The 25,897-nt window shown below is 37.6% G+C and overlaps 1 protein-coding gene across 18 annotated transcripts in view; it reads left to right on the top strand.

The window, feature by feature from the left end:
• EPB41 (erythrocyte membrane protein band 4.1) overlaps nucleotides 1–25,897 on the top strand; it is a 205,453-nt gene that overhangs the window by 95,837 nt on the left and 83,719 nt on the right. For all 18 annotated transcript variants that reach the window (XM_070045642.1, XM_070045635.1, XM_070045634.1 and 15 more), the window contains 5 exons: nucleotides 285–327; nucleotides 7,302–7,377; nucleotides 9,450–9,668; nucleotides 20,773–20,860; nucleotides 25,034–25,186. In XM_070045642.1, the coding sequence (XP_069901743.1) occupies nucleotides 285–327; nucleotides 7,302–7,377; nucleotides 9,450–9,668; nucleotides 20,773–20,860; nucleotides 25,034–25,186 (579 nt within the window). The remainder of the gene's footprint in view (nucleotides 1–284; nucleotides 328–7,301; nucleotides 7,378–9,449; nucleotides 9,669–20,772; nucleotides 20,861–25,033; nucleotides 25,187–25,897) is intronic.

Below are 25,897 nucleotides of genomic sequence, written 5' to 3'. Positions count from 1 at the left end.
TGCTAATATCTCATTTTATTTCCTCTAATAGATGAGGAAACTGAAGTACAAAGATGCTTAAAGTCACTCACCTAGGAAGTAGTAGAGCTAGGATTCAAGCCCAACTGTCTGGCTCCCTGTTTCTCTGTTCAAAATTACTGTGCTGTGTGAAACTAATGCAAAAAATATTGGAAATGTAGGTTGACCTGGAGACACTATTGGAGATGGTCAGTAATCCTGCTTCTGGTACTCTGTGGTTTATGTATTTTGGAGCTCTGTGTGAATGCCTTTTCTTCTTTTTACAGACATGGCTGGATTCTGCCAAAGAAATAAAAAAGCAGGTTCGTGGTAAGTGAATATAGCCCTTTTTCTAGCTCTTTCTTTTTTTAGTAGGTCAGAGGATTTCCAACCTTTTTCTGGCTGTGAGTCACTTTAGAATTCTGACTATGGTAGATGGCTTTGAAATTAAGATAAAGCCTTCCTTTGGAAGGTAGAGATTCCATAATAGAAAGATACAGCAGAGGTAGACACTATTGAGATGTAGGTCAGATCTTGATGATTTTTTTTTACAACTAGGCAAAGTGGGGGAAGATAGGAATGATTGAGAGAAACAGAAGGTGGAAACAAACAAAGAATAGAAGAGAAAAGGATATGGGAGTCAGTTCTCACAATGGTAGTGATTGAAACTGTAGTAGCTTACGATTGGGAGTTTGCTGCCTGATCCTGTTCCATTTAGATTGTTCTGGACTATTGAGTTCTAACCTCCTCCATGTTTTCTTCTCTATAGTTCTTTTTTGTCCCTTTTCAACCGTCTTCTTCCAAATTGAAGTATGTAAGGAACTGTGGAAGGAAAAAAAAGAATAGAAGAAATTCCTTGCCAGTGACCCTTCTGTCATTGTGGCTTTCTCTTAGCTCCAAGCCCTCTGGCATATATTACTGCTGAACACCCTGCTCAGACTGGTGTCCTGGGATAGATTTTTCTAGGTTGATAAAAGTCTAGATTAGTATTTTGTAGCCTCAGGCCCAATGGGCTAAAGGGTAGAGACTTTACCCAGCCCCCCCACCCCCACCCCCCCAGTTATGACTAGATGTCCTTTTAGTTTAGTTTATTTTTGAGGAAACTTGTAGGAACTGCAGTAGATGTTATTCATCATGATTAGTAAGTTTTAACTGTATCACCTGAAAAGAAGTTTTGTTTTTCATTTGTTTCTTAAAAGAAAACACTTTTGTTATGGTGAAATGTTTTCTTTTAGACCCTATTTATTTATATTTCTTAAGATAGAGAAACAAAATACTACTTTGGCCTGACAACTCTCCATATTTGCTCTCTGCCTATAAAATCTTGTTTTAAAATGCAAATCAGAGTAAAAAGTATTCAGAATATTTGAGACATGACAACAAAAAACATGATTCTAAGCCCCTTTCAATGAAGATACTTTTAATATTCAATATTACTCAGGAATAAATGATTGTACAAGAAGACACTTTAGGAAGAAAAGTTAAAACAGAGTTTATGATGAGTGGAGAAGACTGTCTAGTAGATTATCTTCCAGGCTATTGAGAAAAAAAACTCTCGCTAAGAAAAATAACCTAAGTGTTTGTCGTTTAAAAAAAATTTACAAAATAATAAAACCTCTTCCTTCAACATGGGAAAGAAAAACCATGTCTGTAACACAAACTTTAACATCAAAATGTAAATATTTCATTGAGCCAAAGAGAAGGTTGACATTTATCTATTGCAAAGATTTTGGGTTTTTTAAAAATAGTTTTCACGGGCTTCCCTGGTGGTGCAGTGGTTAAGAAGCCGCCTGCCAATGCAGGGGACACGGGTTCGAGCCCTGGTCCGGGAAGATCCCACATGCTGTGGAGCAACTAAGCCCGTGTGCCACAACTACTGAGCCTGCACTCTAGAGTCCACGAGCCACAACTGCTGAGCCCATGTGCCGCAACTACTAAAGCCCGCGCACCTAGAGCCCATGCTCCACAACGAGAAGCCTCTGCAATTAGAAGCCTGTGCGCCGCAACTAGAGAAAGCCTGCGCACAGCAACGAAGACCCAACAGAGCCAAAATTAAAAATAAATAAAATAAATAAATTTATTTTTAAAAAAAGCCCTTGAGTTTAAAAAGAAATAGTTTTCATCATACAAGTAATATATACCCATTGTGAAAAATTAAGCATTATGAAAATATATCATGAAGCAAATAAAAAGCCTGTAAATCCTATCCTCCAGATATAATCACTGTTAAATTGGTATGATCTGTAAGATTTTTTCTAGGCATATATAAATTTTGTTTTTCAAAAATACAATTATGTTATACATTGTTATATATTGTATCTTCTGTATATTATGTCATATGTAGTTTTAAAATTTTTAAAATAGGTGATATAAATATGAGGTATAAAATTAAAAGATACAGATGAATATAATACAAGGTCAATCTTCCTTCTTCCCCTGTCCTTTAACTAATTTCTTGTGTTCTGTCCAGAGGTGTTCTGAGTGTATATAGACATACATTTTAATATAAATATGTATTTAATGCATACGTTATATTTTATATATAATATACTTTATAAATATATTTTAATATAAATATGTATGTTCTGTATGTATTTAATATACATATGCAATCTTTAACATAATTTGTATACTCTTTATATTAACATATATCAATTTATTTCATGTGTTAAAATTTTTTTTTAATGATTATAAAGTTGTAGCACTGTATATATATATATATATAGAGAGAGAGAGAGAGAGAGAGAGCGAGAGAGAGAGAGAGCGCGCCAATCTTACTGATGGATATTTTGGGTTGCAGTAAACATGTATTGAATATATATGTATATGTGCACTTAGATGTATCTGTAGTAAATTGCTAGAAGTAGAATAAAAAAGTATGAATGTTTAAATTTGTAATAGATATTCACCAGCAAGATTTTTTCCATATTTCAAAAAATATAGAAAAGAATGGAGGCTAATATAACAAATACCCATGTACCCATCACCCAGAATTAACATGTGTTAACTTTTACATTTAAAATAGAACAGTACAGGTAAGGTTTATCTCCTAGTCCCATCCCCTTCTCTCCCTATCCGTAGATATCTATTTTCATGAATTTGAGGTGAGTCAGTCCATGTTTTTATATTTTTCCTTCATATATCCATACCCATGTACAATAGATAGTATTGCTTCGCCTGTATTTTTGAAATTTCCCTCGGACCTAACAATCCATTTGAACCTTCTATGGTTTATCAGTCTCTCTCCCTTCTCCCAGCTTAATATTTAGCTTTGTTTAACTTCCTTGGTTCTGAATAAGAGAGATCTCCCCTGCTGAGTCAGGCTAGCAACTTCTACCTCCTTCTGGAATAGTACAGAGCAAAAGCAAGAAATCCTTATACCTTCTGAAAAATACTGATACATAAAATAACACAAACTGTGTTTAAGAAATTCTGTAGCCCAGGATATGCCCCTTCTAAATGTATCCTCCTCTCCTTCCCCTGCAGAAGTCACCACTGCCCTGAATTTTGTGTTAATGATTCCATTGTATTTTTTAATGTTTTTTAAAAATTACCTAATGTATGAATGTATACCTAAAAATATTGTTTTACCTTTTTGGACATCATATAAATTGAATTATATAACAGTTAATCATTCATGACTAGCTTTTCTTATAAACATGATTTTGGAATTCATCTCAGTTGAAAAGAAAATTTCACAGTGATATCCTCTGAGTTTTTTCTTTTCTTTTTTTCTTTTTCTTTTCTTTTTGGCTGCACTGTGCGGCTTGTGGGATCCTAGTTTCCCCACCAGGGACTGAAGCCGGGCCCTGGCAGTGAAAGTGCCAAGTCCTAACCACTGGACTGCCAGGGAATTCCTCCTCTGACCTTTTTCTCTTGTATTCTGTTTCATTTTTAAAATGCTGATTTTGACCCATTAAACTGATTTCACAATGGATCATGATCCACAGTTTAAAAACCCTACCAGGACTTCCCTGATGGTGCAGTGGTTAAGAATCCGCCTGCCAATGCAGGGGACACAGGTTCGAGCCCTGATCCAGGAATATTCCACATGCCGTGGAGCAACTAAGCCTGTGTGCCACAGCTCTACAGCCTGTGAGCCACAACTACTGAGTCCGAGTGCCACAACTACCGAAGCCCGGGCGCCTAGAGCCTGTGCTCTGCAACAAGAGAAGCCCCCGCTTGCTGCAACTAGAGAAAGCCCGCGCACAGCAACAAAGACCCAATGCAGCCAAAAATAAATTAATTAACTAAAAAAAAACACCCCACTGATTTAGGCTTAAAGTGGAATTGCTAGATTATAGAGTATGTTTATTTTTAGTTTTACCAGATATAGCCAAATTGTTCTCCTTTAAATTGATTGTAATAGTTTACATCCCCACCAATAGTGTATGAGATAGTTCCTGTTTTCCTGTGTACCCAGAAGGCAGGAAGTTTTTTTCAATTATTAATTTTAAAAATGTTTGGACACAATTTCAGACTTAAAAGTTGAAATAATGGTACAAAGAATTCCTGGGTACCCTTCACCCAGATTCCTCAGATGTTAATATTTTACTATTTTATCTTTTCTCTTTATACACACACACACACACACACACACACACACACACACACACACACTGACACACACAAAACCTTTTTTCTGAACCATTTAATAGTAAGTTGCATCGTAGCAGCGCCATTCACAATAGCCACTTTTTTCTACCCCCAACTTTCACAGTTGCTTTCTATATGCGCTGTTCTTTGCCTTGATTTTTTTTTTTCACTTAACAGTGTATAGTGGCAGTGTATCTTTTCTTGCTAAATAAATACATTTAGGTTGTTTCCAGACATTTGCTATTACAAACAATATCTTATACCTGTATCATTTGACCACGTTTAAGTGTATGTTTAGATACATTTATGAAAGTGGAATTGCTAGGTGAAAGAGTATATACATTTTATGTTTTGATAGATATTCTCAATTGTTCTCCATAGTGTTGTACCAGTTTACACTCACATCAGCAATAGAAGAAAGTGCTTATTTTCCCCACCAATCGTGGGTGTTATCAAGCTTTTTATATCAGTTAGCTCAAAGAGAAAAAAAAATCACACTTTGTAAACTGTTGTTGATTTGCTTTCTTTAATGCTAGTCTTCCTATACTATTAAAAAATTGCCATTTATATATGTTATGAAATAACTGAATTTGTGTTTAAAGTTCTTAAATGCTGAATTCACATTTATTGAACATTCTTTTAGCTGTCTTTTTTCCCATATTGATTTGCTCTAGCCAGTACATTTTTAAAAATAAATTTATTTACTTATAGCTATGTTGGGTCTTCATGCTGCACGTGGGCTTTCTCTAGTTGCAGCGAGCAGGGGCTACTCTTCGTTGTGGTGTGCGGGCTTCTCATTGCGGTGGCTTCTCTTGTTGCAGAGCATGGGCTCTAGGCGCGTGGGCTTCAGTAGTTGTGGCTCATGGGCTCTAGAGCACAGGCTCAGTAGTTGTGGCGCACATGGGCTTTGTTGCTCCGCGGCATGTGGGATCTTACTGGACCAGGGCTCGAACCTGTGTCCCCTGCACTGGCAGGTGGATTCTTAACCACTGTGCCACCAGGGAAGCCCTCTAGCCAATACATTTTTTATAGGTAGCATAGAAGTCATCTTTTTTTAATGTCTATATGGGAATTATAAGTTAACAGTGATTAGATTATTAACATATCGTAATCATAACAACAGATGGTATTTTACAGTATTTGAACTGTAAATATTGCCTCCCCATCCCCTTACCCTTTTTTATGAGAAACAATTATGGGGTTGGTTTCCTAAGTTCCATTTAAAGTTTCTGGGATGTGAAACATTAGAAGTGAGTTAATGGTAAACATTAGGATTGAGTAGATTTGAGACAAGTTTGTTTTATTGTCTGGAATTTGCCTTTTAGTTCAAATTTTGAAGGAAAATATCAACCATTTCCAAGGGACTCCTGTATTAAATATTTTAGCATGCTTAAAACTGCATATTCTTTAAGACATTTAAACTATTTCAAATTTTAATTTGCATATGGTCATTGGCAGCCAATAGCAATAAAAATGATATTTGGAGATGAAATGCTGTGAATGCAAAACAGAACAATGTTTGAAACACAGATGTTTGTTATAGGGTAGTAGAGTCCAATGGTTAAAAGCATGGGATTTGGGGTAAGAGAACCCTGGATTCACTAGCTATGTATTTTCTTAAGCCTCTGTTTCTTCATAAATAAAATGAACTAATAGTAGCACCTACCTGTATGTAAGAGGGCTAGCTTAGTATCTGGCATGCAATAAGTACTGAACAAAATGTATCTCTTAGCATCATAACCAATCATACTTACTTCTTTTTTTTTTTTTTTTTTTTTTTTTTTGCGGTATGCGGGCCTTTCACTGTTGCGGCCTCTCCCGTTGCGGAGCACAGACTCCGGACGCGCAGGCTCAGTGGTCACGGCTCACGGGCCTAGCTGCTCCGCGGCATGTGGGATCGTCCCGGACCGGGGCACGAACCTGTGTCCCCTGTATCAGCAGGCGGACTCTCAACCACTGCGCCACCAGGGAAGCCCAATCATAACTTATTTATAACTGAGACCAGGCCCTACTCTTTGAGAAACTAACAGTCATGTTAGAAAAACCTTGAAGGGATAGCACTTAGCTGGAAAAATTGAAATGCATTCTCCACTTAACTTTTACTCACAATCTCTGACTTTCATTGTAGATAAAAAATATGAAACACTTGTATGAGTCTTAGGATTAAATTCTTGTAGTTTTCATACCTAAAATATTTTCATTAGAGCTATAGTTTCTAAGAGCCACCTATATTGCCTCTTCCTTCTTATTTCTAAAATAATCTCCTAATCTCACCCATATTCTCACCCATATTAATGGGAAGAATGCTTTTGTTTATTTGAGATAATGTTGAGAGATGTCACAAATAAATAATGCCAACACCAAAAGAAAACATCCATGGATCACTTTGAGACCCAGAGTGGTATATAGATCACATTTTGAAAACCATTGCTACAAACATGTTCACCTATAGGATGGTTTCCTTTATGTTATTTTGCTTATAATGTTTTATAAACAAAACTATTAAGTCGGGTAAAAAAAATGAGATAGATGGTGTCTAGACAACTTTCTTCTTTTTCTTTTTTAAATAAAAATACTATTTCACCCACAAAGCATGAAAGTATTAGGACACTTCAAGAAAAAAAAGATTTTTTTGAATATTTTTAGGTATTTCTAGCAACCAGAAACTTAGGCATAAGCATACAATTCTTTTGTGTTTATTTTTACAGGTGTCCCTTGGAATTTCACATTTAATGTAAAGTTTTATCCACCTGACCCAGCACAGTTAACAGAAGATATAACAAGGTAAATAATTTATTAATAGTTAAATATGTAATAAGTAATCTCATTATCATAAGCTCTGGGAATTTCTCCATTCAGAATTGAAGAAAAATGATGAGCTATTAAACCTAAGATAAAAAGTTTCTGGTCACTTCAAGGCAGGCTTGCAAATAAGTGATCCTAAAAGCCTCAAATATCTGTGACTCGCCTGGAGAAAATTGGTAGGGAATTAACCTTGCTTATCATGGGTATTGTGCCATGCTGTGGACAGGGAACCTATAAACCATACTGTCCTCCAAAGGACAAGAGACAAATACAGTGGCAAAACAGCTCTGCCGTTTTTTTGTTTGTTTTAAATACTCCTCTCACACCATGCTGTTCCTTAAGGGATCAAAAAAACTAAAGTCTCAGTGTTACTATTTTTTTCTTCCTATTCCCCTTTTAAATTGTATAATTAGGTACGTGAACTGAACATTCTTCAGTAATTTTTTTTTTTTTTTTTTTTTTTTTGCGGTACGCGGGCCTCTCACTGTTATGGCCTCTCGCGTTGCGGAGCACAGGCTCCAGACGCGCAGGCTCAGCGGCCACGGCTCACGGGCCCAGCCGCTCCGCGGCATGCGGGATCCTCCCGGACCGGGGCACGAACCCGTGTCCCCTGCACTGGCAGGCGGACTCTCAACCACTGCGCCACCAGGGAAGCCCCCTCAGTAATTTTTGAGCCCACTTAATTTATGAAATAAATCTTGTACTGTTTAAAAATAGCTTACTGATTCCTTTTTAAGAAAGTGGCCTTTATTGGATTCTATATAAATACTGAATATTAGCAAAAAAGCAAAAAGGAAAAACAGTATATAGTAAAGAATACTACTCTACATATGTATATCCATAGCATCTTGCATAGAGCCTTATACGTAGTATGTATTTGGCAAATGTTTGTTCAATTGAATGTTGGTTGTTGAGAAACTGCTTTCTAATTCTGATTTTGCTGTCAACTATCTGATTTCAGACAAATATATACTCTCTAGGCTTCAGTTTTCATCTCTCTCAAATAAGAATAGCATAAGACTATTAAAAGGTCTGCTTGTTAAGTACTGTGAAATGTCTGTGCCATTTGAAAAAATTATTCTTTGTCCAGTTATCCTTAGTACATTCTTGAAGTTGAGATGCAATATCTCTGCCTGAAAAAATTGTCTTGGTTATTGCTTTTTCACAGGTAATATTTGTCTCTTAGAGTTGCTAATTATTCATCTTTCTTCATTAAGGTTTATTATATATACAACAAAACAAATCCCTAAAAATCTGTACTAATTACTACATTTTAGAAGAGTTTAAGATTCTTATGATTTGATTGGCATTGCTCTGACTTTTTAAAAAAGATGTATGTAGTGACTAATCATAGATAGCAAAAATGATTGCTGGTGCATATGTTGTTCAGCATCTAATTATGGTCAAGTCAAAGATATGATTCTAATCAATATAGGAGTTTTCAATTTAATCATACCTCCCAGCTTTCCTGTTTGGTAAAAGTGTCTGAACTGGTTAACCCAGTCAGAACAAGGGCTAAGGAGGTCATGGCCATGGGTGTGAATACCATATGGTGTGTCTGACATATGTAGGGTCACTCAGTTTGTTGGACTTAACTGTTTCTACCCTCATCTGAATTCCTTATAGTTTAGCATACAGGTGGAATCGGTCTTACAAGATGATAGTGTGTGGAAGGCTGCATGCAATTTAAGCCCATCTTGGAGGAAAAACATACCAAAGAACGTTCATATCCTAGTGAAAATGTATCAGTAATGTCATCTGTATATGAAGGGCAGTATCTATGCATTTGGCAAAGCAACGTGATAGAAAAGAAAGGACCCAATTTGGGGACCAAGCAGCCTTTATTACTATCTGACATTGAAATAGTACAATGAACAACCATATACCCTCTACCTAACTGAACAATTATTAATATTATCTCATATTTACTTAATCATTCTTTTTCTTTCTCCCTCCCTACCTCTCTCTCCCGTTTTCTTCCTTTTTCTCTCTCTGTATTTTGTTATTGTTTTTGTTGCTGACATGATAACATCTTTTCTCTTTGGCTGTAGGTATTATTTATGTCTTCAACTTCGGCAGGACATAGTTGCAGGACGACTGCCCTGTTCATTTGCAACCTTAGCATTATTAGGTTCTTATACCATCCAGTCTGAGCTGGGAGACTATGACCCAGAACTCCATGGTGCAGATTATGTTAGTGATTTTAAACTGGCCCCAAATCAGACCAAGGAACTTGAAGAGAAGGTCATGGAACTGCATAAGTCATACAGGTAAATATGTCTCCAGGATTTGTTCTGTGTTTACTTTGACAGTAAGTTTAAACCCTTGACCTGGGATTGATTCAGTGTTTGCCTTAGTGGGAACTGGTGCCATAGAAAGAGTCAGCTTGAGCTCAGTTCCCTCCCAATTCTTTGGGCAAGTCATTTAAACCCTTTGAACCTCAGTTTTCTCATCAGAGTAATAGGTGTTGCATTGTTGGATGAAAACTACATGAGGTAATATATGTAAAGCACTAAGCACAGTATCTGGCACATAGTAGGTGCTCAATAAATGGTAGCTATTATTATTATTGCCTTACCTTTTTTTTTCCCCCAGATTTTAAATGTATTTTGCTATATTAGATGCCTTGAGATCTTTAGAGCAGAGGTTCTTAACTTGGGGTCTATGTACATGGATAGACTTCAGAGGGCCCATGAAACCCCTGAAGGTATTTTTAAAAGTCTTTATTGAATTCACTAATTTTTTTTTTCATGGAAATAATTTGTTAATGTTGGGAGGTATAACACAGTGATCAGGAACAAGTTCAGACTGAGCTGGGTTGAATTCTTGGCTCTGCTTGGTCCTGGCCTGTGACCTTGGGTAATTCACTTAATCTCTCTGAGCCTCAGTTTCCTTATATGTCTGATAGAGATCATTACCTCAGAGGAAATAGGGTGAGCCATAGGATTAAAAAAGGTAATATGTGTAAAAAGTTAATACAATGTCTTACGTAGTAAAAATTCAATAAATGTTAGCTAATATTAAAGTCCCAGAAAAATTTGTGTTTCTTGCTACCAAACATCCCATTGTTATTTGAGTGACTTGTTACAGCTAAATTTTACAAGCTGCCTTAGCATATTAAGGAGACTGATCCTGGCCTTGAGTTGGTACCCTGAATTATGTTAGCATGAGTTAGGCTAGGATGCCCCAAAGGGTCATACTGCTGAGAAGTCCAGAGTGGTCTTAGTAGGCTTTTCATGGTAGGAACAAGTATTCTGTTTGGCCGTTGAGCCATCTTATTTTCCTTAGAGTGGTTCCAATAGGATTGCATGGATTGAGATGCCTTAAATGAGAGAGTTTGAACTCAAGGTGCCCCAATTCTGGTTGCCTTATTCCGCCTGTAGGTTCTGGTCCCACAGTCATAAGAACCATAATGAGGACTTTAAAGTCTACAACCTACATAGCAATAGTCTTATAACTATCACCTTACTCTCCTGAGGTCACACTGTTTCTACAGAGAACTGCTGAGGTTTGCTTTTCAAGTATGAGCATATACATTACAATGCTCTGATATCTAAGACCACTAATATATCACTTTCAACTAGTTGATGATTGTAACTTAAGCATGTTGTATTGTCCTTAAATATGTTTTTAATATACTTATTTATATTCTGATTACGATTCTAGGAATTTATATATATATATACATAAAATATATAATTACATACATATATATACAAAAGCAAGTAGTGGAAAGAAGCAATCAATTAAAATAATCTGATTTGTTAAAATGTCAGTATTGTAGGGAAATGTTTTTTTTTCTAATAATTTAAAAATAATTTTTATTGGTAGTGTAATCTTTGAGCAATCAATAAAATGGTGAAAGAAAATATTCTACTGCTGCTGTGGAGCAAAACAGCAGAAAATAGTGGTATCAGATTATGATTGATACCTAACTTCTGTCTCTGACTTTTTCTTTTTTTTTTTTTTTTTGCGGTACGCGGGCCTCTCACTATTGTGGCCTCTCCTGTTGCGGAGCACAGGCTCAGCGGTCATGGCTCACGGGCCCAGCCGCTCCGCAGCACGTGGGATCTTCCCGGACCAGGGCACGAACCCATGTCTCCTGCATCGGCAGGCAGACTCTCAACCACTGCGCCACCAGGGAAGCCCTTTTTTTTTTTTTTAAGGAGCCCCAGTTTTATCTATCACTCAGCTTCAACAGTTATTACCCCTGTAGCTTTCTTCAGTCATTTATTCCCCTCCATATTTTTCCCCGACAGTAGTTTAAAGCAAGTCATATCATTTCACCCATAAAAACTTAAGTTATCTACCAGGATACAGACTTTAAGAACACAATACAACTATCACACCTAACAAAATTAACACTAATTCTTTAATATCTGATGATTCTTTTAATGGTTATTTGATCATAATAGAATTTCAGGTTTGGGAGGACTTTATAGTCTAAATCTCATGCAATGCTTGATTCTCCTTTTTAGCATTGTTACATAATCATCATAACATTATAAGCAGCTAATTATTGTGTGTCTCTTATTATGTGCCAGATACTATGCTAGGCACTTTATGTATAATACCATATTTAACTTTTATAATCACCCTTTGAATTAGGCCAGCTCTTTTCTTTTTTTTTTTATAAATTTATTTATTTTTGGCTGTGTTGGGTCTTCGATGCTGCACGCCGGCTTTCTCTAGTTGCTGCGAGTGGGGGCTACTCTTCGTTGCTGCACGGGCTTCTCATTGCAGTGGCTTCTCTTTTTGCGGAGCTTGGACTCTAGGCGCATGGGCTTCAGTAGTTATGGCTCCCGGGCTCTAGAGCACAGGCTCACTGGTTGTGGCGCACGGGCTTAGTTGCTCCGTGGCATGTGGGATCTTCTTGGACCAGGGCTCGAACCCGTGTTCCCTGCATTGGCAGGCAGATTCTTAACCACTGTACCACCAGGGAAGTCCCAGGCCAGCTCTTTTCATATGGTGTTGTTTTACAGACTGCCGGCAGTCTCCAAGATTCTTTTTTTTTTTCCGTGTATTTATTTATTTTTGGCTGCATTGGGTCTTCGTTGCTGTGCATGGGCTTTCTCTAGTTGTGGCGAGCGGGAGCGTGCGCGGGCTTTTTATTGTGTTGGCTTCTCTTGTTGTGGAGCATGGGCTCTAGGCATGCGAGCTTCAGTAGTTGTGGCACGTGGGCTCAGTATTTGTGGCTCGCGGGCTCTAGAGTGCAGGCTCAGTAGTTGTGGCACACGGACTTAGTTGCTCTGCGGCATGTGGGATCTGCCTGGACCAGGGCTTGAACCCGTGTCCCCTGAATTGACAGGTGGATTCTTAACCACTGTGCCACCAGGGTAGCCCAGTCTCCAAGATTCTGTTAAGGGGTCCATGAGGTCAAAATTATTTTCATAATAATACTAAGATATTATTTGGCCATTTCACTGTGTTGAAATGGTGGAGCACAAATCAAAGCAATGGCACCAGACTGTACTACTAGTCATTATATGCTTCACCAACATTCACTTTTATTTTTATTTATTTATTTATTTAAAATTTCCATTGTAGCCCTTTTTAAAAATTGGCTTTATTTATTTATTTTTCTTATTTTTGGCTGCATTGGGTCTTCATTGCTGCACACGGGTTTCTCTAGTTGTGGTGAGTGGGGGTTACTCTTCGTTACTGTGTGCGGGCTTCTCATTGCGGTGGCTTCTCTTGTTGCACAGCACGGGCTTCTAGGCATGAGGACTTCAGTAGTTGCAGCATACGGGCTCAGTAGTTGTGGCTCGCGAGCTCTAGAGCACAGGCTCAGTAGTTGTGGCGCACGGGATTAGTTGCTTCGCAGCATGTGGGCTCTTCCTGGACCAGGCCGCGAACCCATGTCCCCTGCATTGTCAGGCAGATTCTTAACCACTGTGCCACCAGGGAAGTCCCACACTTTTACTTTTTAACTTGCAGTTAAAAATTAAAAAGTAAAATAAAATATTTTTAAACCTGCCAATTCACTTAAAAATTTTCATGATGAAGCAGTAAAGAGTATTGATTTTATTAAATCTGAAATACATCCTGTTTAATATTCTGTGTGATTTAATGGGAAGTACACAGAAAGCACTTCTGCTGCATACTGAGGTACTTGTCTTGAAGAAAAGCACGTGTGTAATTGTTTTGAGTTCTCAGCTGCATTAGCCAGTTTTTTAATGCAACTCCTTTTTTACTTGAAAAAGTGACTGATTATTCAGACTTGGTTATTTGGCATACATTTCCTCAAAAGTGAAATGAGCCAGTCCTTTAAGGATTGGTAAATGACTGATAGTATTTGTTGCTAATGACAAAATTCAAGCTTTCAAATGAAAATTAGAATTTTGGAAAATTTGTATTTGCCATCATGATCTTGACAGGTTCCAAATACTTAAACGACTTTTCTGATGAAGTTGGTGATTATTTTAATGAATGTGATTCTTTTCTTTTAATATCATACAATGAAATGTGTCAACATTTGGAAAACTTGCATTACTCAGCCAACCAGTATTTTTCAGATATGAAATGCATGATGTTACAAAATCATGCATCTGTATAAAAGACCCATTCAAAATGCAAGATGGACCAATGGATTTTAATGTAATATGGTACAAAAAGTTCACTGATATGTTTTCAGATTTCACACTGCAACTAACCTTTAGGAAACAGCCATTGTTAAGTTTTGGTGTAGTATTAAAGAAGAATATTTTTAATCATCAATTCTTCCTTTTCCAACTACATATCTGTGCGAGATCAGGTTTCTTCATATATTACAACCATACAAAATATTGCAACGGATTGAATACAGAAGCAGGTAGGAAAATCTAGCTGTCTTCTAAGCCACACATTAAATAAAATTTGTAGGGCTTCCTTGGTGGCGCAGTGGTTGGGAGTCCGCCTGCCGATGCAGGGGACACGAGTTCGTGCCCCGGTCCGGGAAGATCCCACATGCCACGGAGCGGCTGGGCCCGTGAGCCATGGCCGCTGAACCTGCGCGTCCGGAGCCTGTGCTCCGTGGCGGGAGAGGCCACAGCAGGGAGAGGCCCGCGTACCGCAAAAAAAAAAAAAAAAAAAAAATTGTAAATATGTAAAGCAGTGTCACTCCTTAACTACATTTGGGGAAAATACTGTTATTTTTCACACAAAAAATTTTTCATGTTAAAACATGAGTCGTCTATTGTTATTCATTAAGTCCCCTACATACAAACGAGTTCCGTTCGGAGAGAGTATTCGTAAGTCCGATTTGTTGCTAAGTCCAACAAAGTTAGCCTAGGTACCCAACTAACACAATCGGCTATATACTGTTGCTTTTACGCTTGCTTCTGGACATCCTGGGCTTGAAATAAAGACACTCTACTGCTATACTCTACAGTCCTGTACAAAGTACACAAAAGCACAACCACTTGTAGAGAATGCAAGCACGTGACAATGTATGCCAGACACGTGAACTAACTTACGTGATTGGACATGCAAGCCACATTCACATCTTTGAAAGTTTGCAACTTGAAGGTTCATAAGTAGGGGACTTACTGTTCTTTAAAGATTTAATCAATAGTTTTCAATTTTATTAGTTTTAATTTCTAATATAGTAAATATTGATAGAAATAACTCACATTAAAAAAACCTCTTAAAAAAACTCAGTAATTATTGAGAGTGAAGGGATCCTGAGGTCAAAAAGTTTGAGAACCCCTGAGTTAGGCAGTAAGACTAAAACCTGGGCTGTGGAGTCCACCTGTCTTACTTTGAATTCAGGCTCCATTCCTTATTAGCTTTATGACTCAGTAAGTTATTTAAACTCTCTAAGTTTCAGTTTTTTCATCGGAAAAATAAGGCTGATGATGTGAATTTTGTGATTGTTAAATTAGAAATTCATGTAAAGTGCTTTGCACAATGATTCTTATTCCATTTTACAAGTAATGAATGGAAGTCTGGGTTTAGAGAAATGCTCTTTGGAACTAACTGAGTTTAAACCCAAATAGGTGAAACGATCTCAGAGGACAGGTGGATATGGTCCACTTGATGTTCTGTGAGGTATACAGATAGAAATTGAGCAATAATCGATCTCCATGATTAGAAAATTTAGAGGTCTGTCATCTTGGAATTTACTTGCTCCTTTTTGGAAAGATTGGCAATCCTCACAAACAGAAAGCAAATGGGAATTTTAATTATGTCCAACAACGTGACATTTTAACCAGTCCAAAGAGACTTCTGCTTAGGCAGAAGCATTTACTATGCATTGGAAAATACAAGTAAATACTACTCTGCTCCTCAGATAAATAGAAGATAGCCTACGTACATGGAATTCTTAGTAGTGGCCCTTTGCCTAGACAGAGACCGTGAAGCTATAATTAACACTAAGTTTACAATAGCAAATCAAGCTTTAAAACGAATTGTCCTCCATTTATGGGGACTAAGATGGTATGTAAAGTTGTCAGTTGTCCCCCACTTAATTATTTGAAACCACAGTCCTTAATTAGAAGATGCAACAACATTATTAAAAGGCTGTCACAACCCCACCAGATGAAAACTGCTGACCACAAGCATGCAGACCCCAAATTGGCTGAAACCAGAAGATGGGTGATGCTTGAAACTTCACCTTGTTGCCAACCAATCAGAGAATTGTCCATGAGCTGATCATGCACCCTGTAGTCCCCTCCCTCACACTGCCTTTAAAACCTTTGTCTCCTAACCAGCAACTTGGAGTTCGTTTTAGGACATTAATCCACCATCTTCCCAGGTTGCTGGCCTCATGAATAAAGCAACTTTTCCCATTAAAAAAAAAAAAAAAAAAAAAGGCTGTCACATAACATTGGAACTCACTGAATGGCTCTATATCCTGACTCCACTTGCTCAAAATAAATACAGGGAAATTTTGTTATAACTTCTCTTTTTAATGAGCAAAAGTTAACCAGTGCCAAAGCTCCCTGGTTAGGTACTTCTGTAAGTTGCAGTAATTTCAAGTAGTAAATTATTAGATGGTACTGAATAAATTCAGGACAGTACTCCTAATGGTTTAGAGCTGTCTAGTCTCTTCCCAGATAGTTTGTTAGTACTTTCAAGAGTTTTCAAACATTTAGGAAAAACCATAGTCTTTAAAATGTTAAGCTGAAAATAATTTAAGTTGAATTTGTGATTTAAATTTGTAAAATATATGTTTGTATTTATGCACAGGTATCTGTGGTTGGTGGGATTATGGGAGATTTTCTTCTTTTTTTTTTCTATGCTCTTAAAGATATTTTCCAAATTTTATACAATGAATTAATGATTTTTATAATCAGAAAAAGCTTCCTGAAACAATTGTGTCCTAAAGCCGTTAGGTGGGATAGAGCAAGATAGTCATCCATGCTGAGAGGCAGTCTGGCTGGGGATATTGGGGCTTAAGCAGGGTGAGGAGAATGTTCATTATGGGGGGCCATCCTGGCAGGAGAAGTCAGAGCTCAAATAGGATGAAAAGGGAGTCGTGAAGGCCTGCAGAGGGCATCCCTATGGGATGGTACCTGATACAGGTGTTGAAGCCCAAGCCGGGTGAAGAAGATGTCTATGGAAGGGGTAGCCTAACACCAGGAGTCAGAACCTGAGTGAGGTAAGGAGGACATGTGCGGGGAGCAGCCTAGCATGGGGAATTCAGAGTCTAAGCCAGTGAAGAGGGCACCCACGTGGAGGAGGGGTCAGTGGCAGCAAAGAGAGATTGGTTATGTACAGGGGGTTGATCAAATGAGTCAATGTATTGTATTAAGGATAATGGGAGCCAGGTTTCTGACTGTCAGTAAAGGGAGATACAAATTAGAGTGAGAGAGAAATTAAAATGAACCCTGTGGTGTTGCATTAAAACTGGAGGTTTCAGTGTAAACTCATTGTTTCCAATAGATAGATGGATGGATAGATAAATGTTAGATAGATAGAGATGTAAATAGGTATACACACACACACACACACACACACACACACGCATACTCACATACTCTGACTCTACGTTGTGCCAGAAGGAGGTGCTCAAAAAATGATGGGAAGGGCTTCCCTGGTGGCGCAATGGTTGAGAGTCCGCCTGCCTATGCAGGGGACACGGGTTCGTGCCCCAGTCCGGGAAGATGCCACATGCCGCGGAGCAGCTGGGCCCGTGAGCCATGGCCGCTGAGCCTGCGCGTCCGGAGCCTGTGCTCCGCAACGGGAGAGGCCGCAACAGTGAGAGGCCCGCATACCGCAAGAAAAAAAAAAAAGAAAAAAAAAATGATGGGAAATGGTCAGAGGGACACAGAATCCAGCTTAGAAAGGCTCCCACTAACCAAATCTGGGACGATTTAAGCACTAAAATAAATAAGGAAAATAATTGATTATATTACATTGAATAAGCTGAGAATCCCTGAGTCCATACTGATATAAATGAGGGAATAGATTAAAAGTTTGACAAGGAATAGACTATTTCCAAATACATTCCCACAGAATATTTATTAATTACAAAGAGGTAAAGAGGAATTTCATGGAAGAGAAGCCCGGCAGACATCACTGATCAAAACGAACATCTGGAAGAGACAAATTGAAATCATGTTCCCCCTGATAGGATGCAGTGAGAACACAGGGTCACTTCTGTGATATTCCTGTGAAAGATGTATAACTTATGAGGTCAATTTGTGGAGAAACATCAGACAGGCCCAAATTGAGGGGCATTCTATAGAATAACTGGCCTATAATCTTTAGAAGTTCAAGATTAGGAAAGTCAAAGAAAGACTAAGAAACTTTTCCAGACTGAAGAGGACGCAAGAGAGATGAACTAAATGAAACTCCATGAGGCTAAACTGGATTCTTCTGCCATACAGAACATTTTGGAAATAACTGGGTAAACTTGAATGGGGTCTGAGGATTAGATGGCAGTAATGTATTACTGTTTATTTCCTTGTTTTCAGAGCCCTGTGGAGGTTATGTAGGAGAATATCCTTGTTTGTAGGAATTACACACCAGAGTACTTGGGAGTGATTGGTCATCAGGTTGACAGTTTGCTCTCAAATGGTTCAGGAAAAATTGTTTGTATTGTAGGTAACTTTTAAGCGTGTTTCAAAATTTTTTTAGTTATATAAAAAAATGTTAAATGCAAAGCATCAGCCAAACCTCAAATGTAAATATTATTTTCAACTAACAAGGAAAGTCATAGTTTTAAAGATCTCTTCTTACCACCTGCCCTTAATACAATTTTAAAGCATGCTTACTTATTAGAAAATCATTTACTACATAGTTTGAAATTTAAATCTGTATTAAAATTGATTGACCTCGTTAATGTCCCTTAGAGTTGGAGAAGTATGGGGAAGATTTCATCATGATTGCTTCATTTAATGTCTTAAAACTTGTCTTCAAATTAAAGTGATTAAAATTATTTCTCGGGCTTCCCTGGTGGCTCAGTGGTTGAGTAGTCCACCTGCCGATGCAGGGGACACGGGTTCGTGCCCCAGTCCGGGAAGATCCCACAGGCCGCGGAGCGGCTAGGCCCGTGAGCCATGGCCGCTGAGCCTGCGTGTCTGGAGCCTGTGCTCCACAACGGGAGAGGCCATAACAGTGAGAGGCCCGCGTACTGCAAAAAAAAAAAAAAAAATTATTTCTCTTTTATGAGTTGCTTATGATGTACCACTGTACCAGAAACCTAAGGGTGCAATAATAATAAACATTTATACTTTACAAAGCAGTTTCACAAGCATTATCTCATTTTATCCTACTAGTCACATTCATTCATTCATCAAAGATTAAAAAAATCATTGCCTATACTAGTCTCAAGAAGTAGGTATTATTATGCTTCTTACTTTATGGTTAGGAGATTGAGGTCACCACTCTTAAGTGCAGGAGCTAGGATTCCAGCTGCAGTGATGTGACTTGGGTCCCGGCTAAAGCCTGCTACCTTAAACTGAGTCATAACTTGCCTATGAACATGTAATCCCTCCATGCTTGTTTCTTCGTCAGCAAAGTGAAAGTGTTGGACTCTATAATCTTCAAGATCCATTCCAGCTTCGAATCCTAAAATTCAAGCCATCAATAATACTAACACTAACAACAACAAAGACAAAAAAACCAAAAACCCATAAAATGGGAGTAACCTTAACTAGAAAAGTATATAATTTATATGAGGAAAAAAAAACTACAAAAATTTCCTGAGATGTTTTTAATGACTTGAATATACAGACTTGCGTATGTGTTTATTTTCCCATTCTCCTTTTTTGTGTTCAATTTCAGAGTCATTAATAAAGAGCATTCAGGTATGATGGTTTAGCGCTTGTGGAAGGAAGTTTTTATTCTGAGATGCTGAGTCATTAACAAATCTGCAGTTTCTTTCCTGAGATTTTTTTTTTATGGGGGGGGTGTTATTCCAGGGAACCCTTTGTTCTTTTTGATGAGGATAAAGACAGATGGGTTTGGAAGAGACTTTCTCTTGTTAAATGAATAGGTCACTGCTGCTTTTTATAGCTGGAGGCTGGCAGTCTTATGGGAAATAGGCATTTACATGGTTTTTCTTTGGGGGTATGGCTGCTTTATTGTTACTATGAATTTCTGTTTGATTGGTTTGAATTGCACAGCACTAGGAGTAATATTTTTTTCTTCAAAGCTCAACATAACAGCTCATGAGCACTTTTCAAAAGAGAAGAAAGTTATAAAGGAGAAGGAAAGACTGTCACAGTGAGTGTTTAGACAGTGAGGCTGATTGTTTTCAAACAAATTTAATTCATTATATGCCTAGTAATGAAGACATCTTAATAACAGAGAAAACAGCCCCATTATCTACATGCCTCTATTAACCAATTTATTTTGTTTAGGTCAGTGGGCAGGACACCATCTGTTACCAGAAATTTTCTTTTCATCAAGCCTGCCCCCATTAAGAATCCCCGGTTAAGCAACTTCAGCTGCCCTCCTGTTTAATTTCCATATTAACTCAATTCAGGGATAGGGAGAGAAAAAGGCAGCTAAGAGGATATTGTAAGTTGTACCATGCCCTCAGAGGATTTAATTTGGTCACCTCCTTGGCAAGATAAATTAGTGGGAGGAGTTTACATGTGTTGGAGAAAAGGCCTAAGGAGAGGGAGGGGCAGAACTGATGGTGGATGAGGTAGCTTTAAAGAAATTTAGAAGGTTTTATTTTTTAACTTTTTTTTTCTGATAGCTTTTGGTGACTTTTGGTTTCTCCAAGGTCTCTTTTTCCAAGGCATATTTCAATTATTTAGACACAGGGAGTGATAAGAGTCCTTTTCCATACATAATAGTCTACTTTTAGGACTATGAAATATATCTACATACATATTGGTATGTATATGTTTATATAAAGTACAAGTAATATACAAATGTTATTACTGTAAATGTTGACACTGTGACACTGAACGTCTTTTTGTTTTTCTTCTATCAAAGGTCCATGACTCCAGCTCAGGCTGACCTGGAATTTCTTGAGAATGCCAAAAAGTTGTCTATGTATGGTGTTGACCTTCATAAAGCAAAGGTAATGGTAACTTTGGCCTTTATTAATATGCATGTATCAGACCTGTGTCATATAATATTTCTTACCAACCTTTATCTGGGGCATTACAAAACGTTCAGAGGAGATAGTAATTCTTGTTGGAATTTTAAGTCTATCAGTTGAACCAGTCAAGTGTATTAAGTGTATCAGTTGAATTGCCCTTTTACAATTCCACCATCAGAGCGAAGTTTCACACCTAAGCAACCATAAGGATCAAAAGATATAGCAACGAGAGCAAAAGAAATGATAATTTCCTAAAATGCAGATACACTTGAAAATATAGAGTGACAGTGAGGCATGTTTCACAGACAACATCACCTACATCAGAATCACCCGGGGTGTTTATTAAATATGCAGATTCCTGAGCTTCTCCCAGATTTACTGAATTACTTTGGAGGAGAGGCTAAGTCTCCAGATTTAATGAATATCCCAAATGATCCTCCTTCATGGTTGAATCTGAGAATCATTGGCGTAAGGTAGTGGTTCTCAAAGTCTCTGAACCAGCGTTTAGTATCGTCTAGGAACTTGTTAGAAATGCTCATGTCAGGTCCCATCCCAGTCTCACTGAATCAGAAACTATGTGGGTGGAGCCCAGCAGTCTGTTTTAACAAGCTCTCCAGGTGACTCTAATGCACAGGGGAGGAACCACAGTGGCTCATTTGAGAACCACTGGGTTAGGGATTTGGAAACTTGAGCTTTCATCCTAGTTCTACCTAATACAACCTAACACAATGAATACTTAAGGGATGTCGCTTGACTTCTCTCATCTTCAGCTACTGAAATGTCTGGGGAGGTTGAGGAGTTTGTGAGAGAAAGAAAGGGCTCAAGGGATGACCTGAGGTTCATTTAGAGAAATTTAACTAGGATGCGTGATGGGGAATCAAAACCATGTCCAGTGAGAAACAGGCAAAGGAATAGGGATACTTAACCCACAGAAGGGAAAGTTTAGGAAAGATATAATGTCAATCTTCATGGATTTCAAGGATTAACTTGTGAAGTAAACATTTTACTATGGCTCCAAGATATAACACTAGAGCCAGTAAAATGAAAACTGCAGGGAAATACTTTTCAGTCCAGTTGGACAAATTGTCTCACAGAGCTATTTCAAAGATGGGATGGGCTACCTGAAGGAATTGAGTCGTCTATCACTAGAGATATTCCAGGTTAGGCAGAATAATCACTTGGTAGGAATTTAGAAAAGGACATTCAAACATTTGGTGGGTGATTGGACTAAAATGACCTTTCAGGTTTCTCCCAACCTGAATATCTGTATCTGAGGTTTCTTCCTTATTTACATTCTAGTAACTAATAAAATTTCATTGCATGTTAGTGAGTTTTCTTAGGATGTTGCTCTGGATTGTTTGGGGCTGGGTACTGTAACTTCTGTGAATCTCAAAAGTAGCTGGTAGGAAGATCAGATCAGGTCCAGAACTGAAATTGTTAGGTTTTGCTTCTCAATTTCTGCTGGAGGCTGGTGTCAATTCAGTAATTATCAGGATTACATGAGGAGTCAGGCAGCGTATTTCTACAGCAAATGTTGTAAAGCAAATTGTTTCTCCAAAACATACAGTTAAAAGAGAGATGTAGTTGTATCCACAGCCTTTAAAAACTTAAGGGGACATCTTCTGGGAAATTTTGTTATGTAGTCATCGAATTGAAGCTGAATATAATTTCTTCTCTCTATTGTGCTTGTACATAACACACGTAGGCACTGATATGTTTCTTTATACTCATTTTGGGAAAAGGAGCAGTCTAGAAGCATAGAACTCAGGTCTTTTATTACTTATCTAAATAAATGGTTATCTGTAGAGATTAACTCAGGTGAAATTTATTTTCCTTGAATTACAGACATAGATGATTAATATTATATATTTAATTAAAATTTTTTCTTTAATAAAGAGGCATGCAAATATGGCTTTATTGGTAACTTACTGTTCCTTTTTGACCTGAGGATAATAGTTATAACTTACTATACTTAAAAAAAAACTTACTATACTTAACATCAGTAATTATAAAAATCTGAGTTCTCTCATACTGAGTTTATAAGGAATAGAGTCAACTCCTATACTTATCATGGTTTTTGGAGGGATGACCACTTTATCATAGAAAAACAAGAATTATAGTTGTGCATGTATATTTGGTAGTATACATAGCCCTATGCCCTGGCCTCCAGGAAGTCCTGGTGGTCTGCTGACTTAAACATACATGTATACGACATGCAGCTACCATAACTACCATAGTAATTATTTGCTGACTATGATAATGATAGGTTTGAGTACTTCAGAACTGGGAGACCAAAATGCCTGCCCTAGGATTTTCATATACAGACAGGCATGGTGAAAATAAATTAGTGTCTCTTTTTGAATTATTAAGGGAAGCCTTTTTAAAAATTTTTTTTATTCATTTACTTATTTATTGCCTGTGTTGGGTCTTCGTTGCTGCACGCAGGCTTTCTCTAGTTGCGGCGAGCAGGGGCTATTCTTCGTTGTGGTGCGCGGGCTTCTCATTGCAGTGGCTTCTCTTGCTGTGGAGCACGGGCTCTAGGCATGCGGGCTTCAGTAGTTGTGGCACCCAGGCTCAGTAGTTGTGGCTCGCGGGCTCTAGAGCGCAGGCTCAGTAGTTGTGGCGCACGGGCTTAGCTGCTCCGCGGCATGTGGGATCTTCCCTGACCAGGGCTCGAACCCGTGTCCCCTGCATTGGCAGGCAGATTCTTAACCACTGCGCCACCAGGGAAGTCCCAGGGAAGCCTTTCTGGAGGCTGCAGAGGCTCAGTTTTATGAGAGGAGTGTTGTGAAGGTAGATGAGGTGCAAGCCGATTGACATTTCACAGTGGCTTTGAGGGGTGGTGATGGTGGCTGTATTACTCCTCATAGCAGTCGATTCCTTCAGTGGGTAAGATGTGTGTATGTCCATGTTTCTTGGAAAAAAGAAAAGCAGATGTTCCCTCAGTCACTAATAATGAACGAAATAATTGATAGTAATGGTTGAAGGTTTAAGCTTAGTGTATGTTGTTACTAAAATACCTTGAAATTTCCTAATTTATCAACCTACATGAATCAAGATTTTTATAAATCTGAAGCAAAGAATTTACTAATATTTGCCGTAATAAGTTATGATTAATAATGTGGGCAGGTAACAAACTCAGTGTAAACACTTACTGAGCATGTTGTCAATAACAGAATTTGGAGTGATAATAGCAATGATTTAGATACAGTTTCCACCCTCAAGCACTGAATTTTAATTTTTTTTCTAGTTGTTTTCCTCATTATAAAGGTGATATATTAATAATATATGTGTATATATATATATATAATCCATACATAATTGTATGTGCCTAGAAAATAGGATAATCCTGGAAATTATCAAATCAGTACTGGTTACTGTTAAAGAGTGTGGGAGGAGGAGGGTAGATTTTTTTAAAATTTTACACATTTCTGTATTGTTTGAATTTCTTACATACATGTGTTAGTTTTTTCATATTTGGATACTTTTTAAAAGATAATACATGTTTATTGTAATTGGAAAGTATAGAAAACTGAAATGAAAAATTGTTCATAATTGTACCACCTAAAGAATGCCATTATTAACATTTTGGTGTATTCATCTTTCTTCTATGTATATTTTTTATATTGTTGGAATCAAATTATGTATGTAATTTTATCCTGCTTTATTTTGCTTAATGTTACAACATAATTATTTTCCCATTTATCTCCCAAATTCTATTTAACTGTTTTAATGGCCACATTGTATTTCACTATATGGATGAACAATAATTTAACCCTAATGCTTGGATACTCAGGTTATATCCAGTTTTTCACTCTTATAACATTCTGAACATTATCATGTGTAAAGCTTTTTCTGTGATTTGAATTATTTCCTTAGAACAGATTATAGAAATAGAATTACTGAGTCTGATTTGGACATTTTAAAGATATTTGTGGTAGGTAATAACATTGATTGTTAAATGTAGTATAGTAACAACATTTTTACATAGACCAAATAGTCCCGTGGGTTATGGTTGTTAGGTTAAACTTTATTTTTCATTGTATTCTTTGTAACTGTATTTGGTTGTTAATATCTTCAGATTGTCTAATAATAGTCGACTATGTTGAGCACTTTGCTCAAGACTGAAACGCTAACGCTTTTTTTCCTCAGGACTTGGAGGGAGTGGATATCATCCTAGGTGTCTGCTCTAGTGGCCTTCTGGTTTACAAAGATAAGCTGAGAATTAACCGCTTTCCTTGGCCCAAAGTGCTGAAGATTTCTTACAAACGTAGCAGCTTTTTCATTAAGATTCGCCCTGGAGAGGTACAGAATTCGTGTTTCCCTTTCCTCCTGAATCAAACACAGACCATATCTAAAACATCTCTTCATTCCTGTTTTCCTTGTTATGTCATCTATGAGGTCTCTCTCTAGCTAACTATTTAGATGTTGATATTTTGTTTCCTAATCAGTCCCGTGATGCTTCTTCTCTTCCTTCCTATTTGTTTTCTGGACAGTTCTCTTCATGTAGGTAAATGTACCATGGCCAAAAGTGAAATTTGGATAATAAACTTGTTCCTTGTTTACTCCAGGTAAAAGCTTGATGGAAAATATTTTTAAATTAAGTAGCATGAGACTTTTAAATTGTGGGGTTAAATTACTTATGTTTTATACCACCAGTCCCTTACCTTATATAATTATTTGTATATGTAGGTTCTAGTAGTTACTGGGAATGTGTCCTAGGGTCAAGTTCTAGATTTTTAGTAGAGTTGGATGTTCAACTTTGTACCAGATAACTCAGTTACTAGTTGGTGATCAATTTTCAGAATATACTAATGCTGGCCAAATTTAACTTTTATATTAAAGAGCCATCATGGTATAGCAGAAAATTGTTCAAGTAGGAATTAAATTTAAAAAGAAAGTTCTAGTGCCTACTCTGCCACCTACTAAGTAAAAGACCCTGGATAAATCTAAAGTGTTCCTTACCATTCAAGGGGGATAATACCTGCTCTGTCAAGGTTGATTTGAAGATCAAAT

The sequence above is a fragment of the Globicephala melas genome, chromosome 1, assembly GCF_963455315.2.
Source record: "Globicephala melas chromosome 1, mGloMel1.2, whole genome shotgun sequence".
Classification (NCBI taxonomy): domain Eukaryota; kingdom Metazoa; phylum Chordata; class Mammalia; order Artiodactyla; family Delphinidae; genus Globicephala; species Globicephala melas.
The sequence above is the reverse complement of the archived record's forward strand: the minus strand, read 5'-3'. Positions and strand labels throughout refer to the sequence as shown.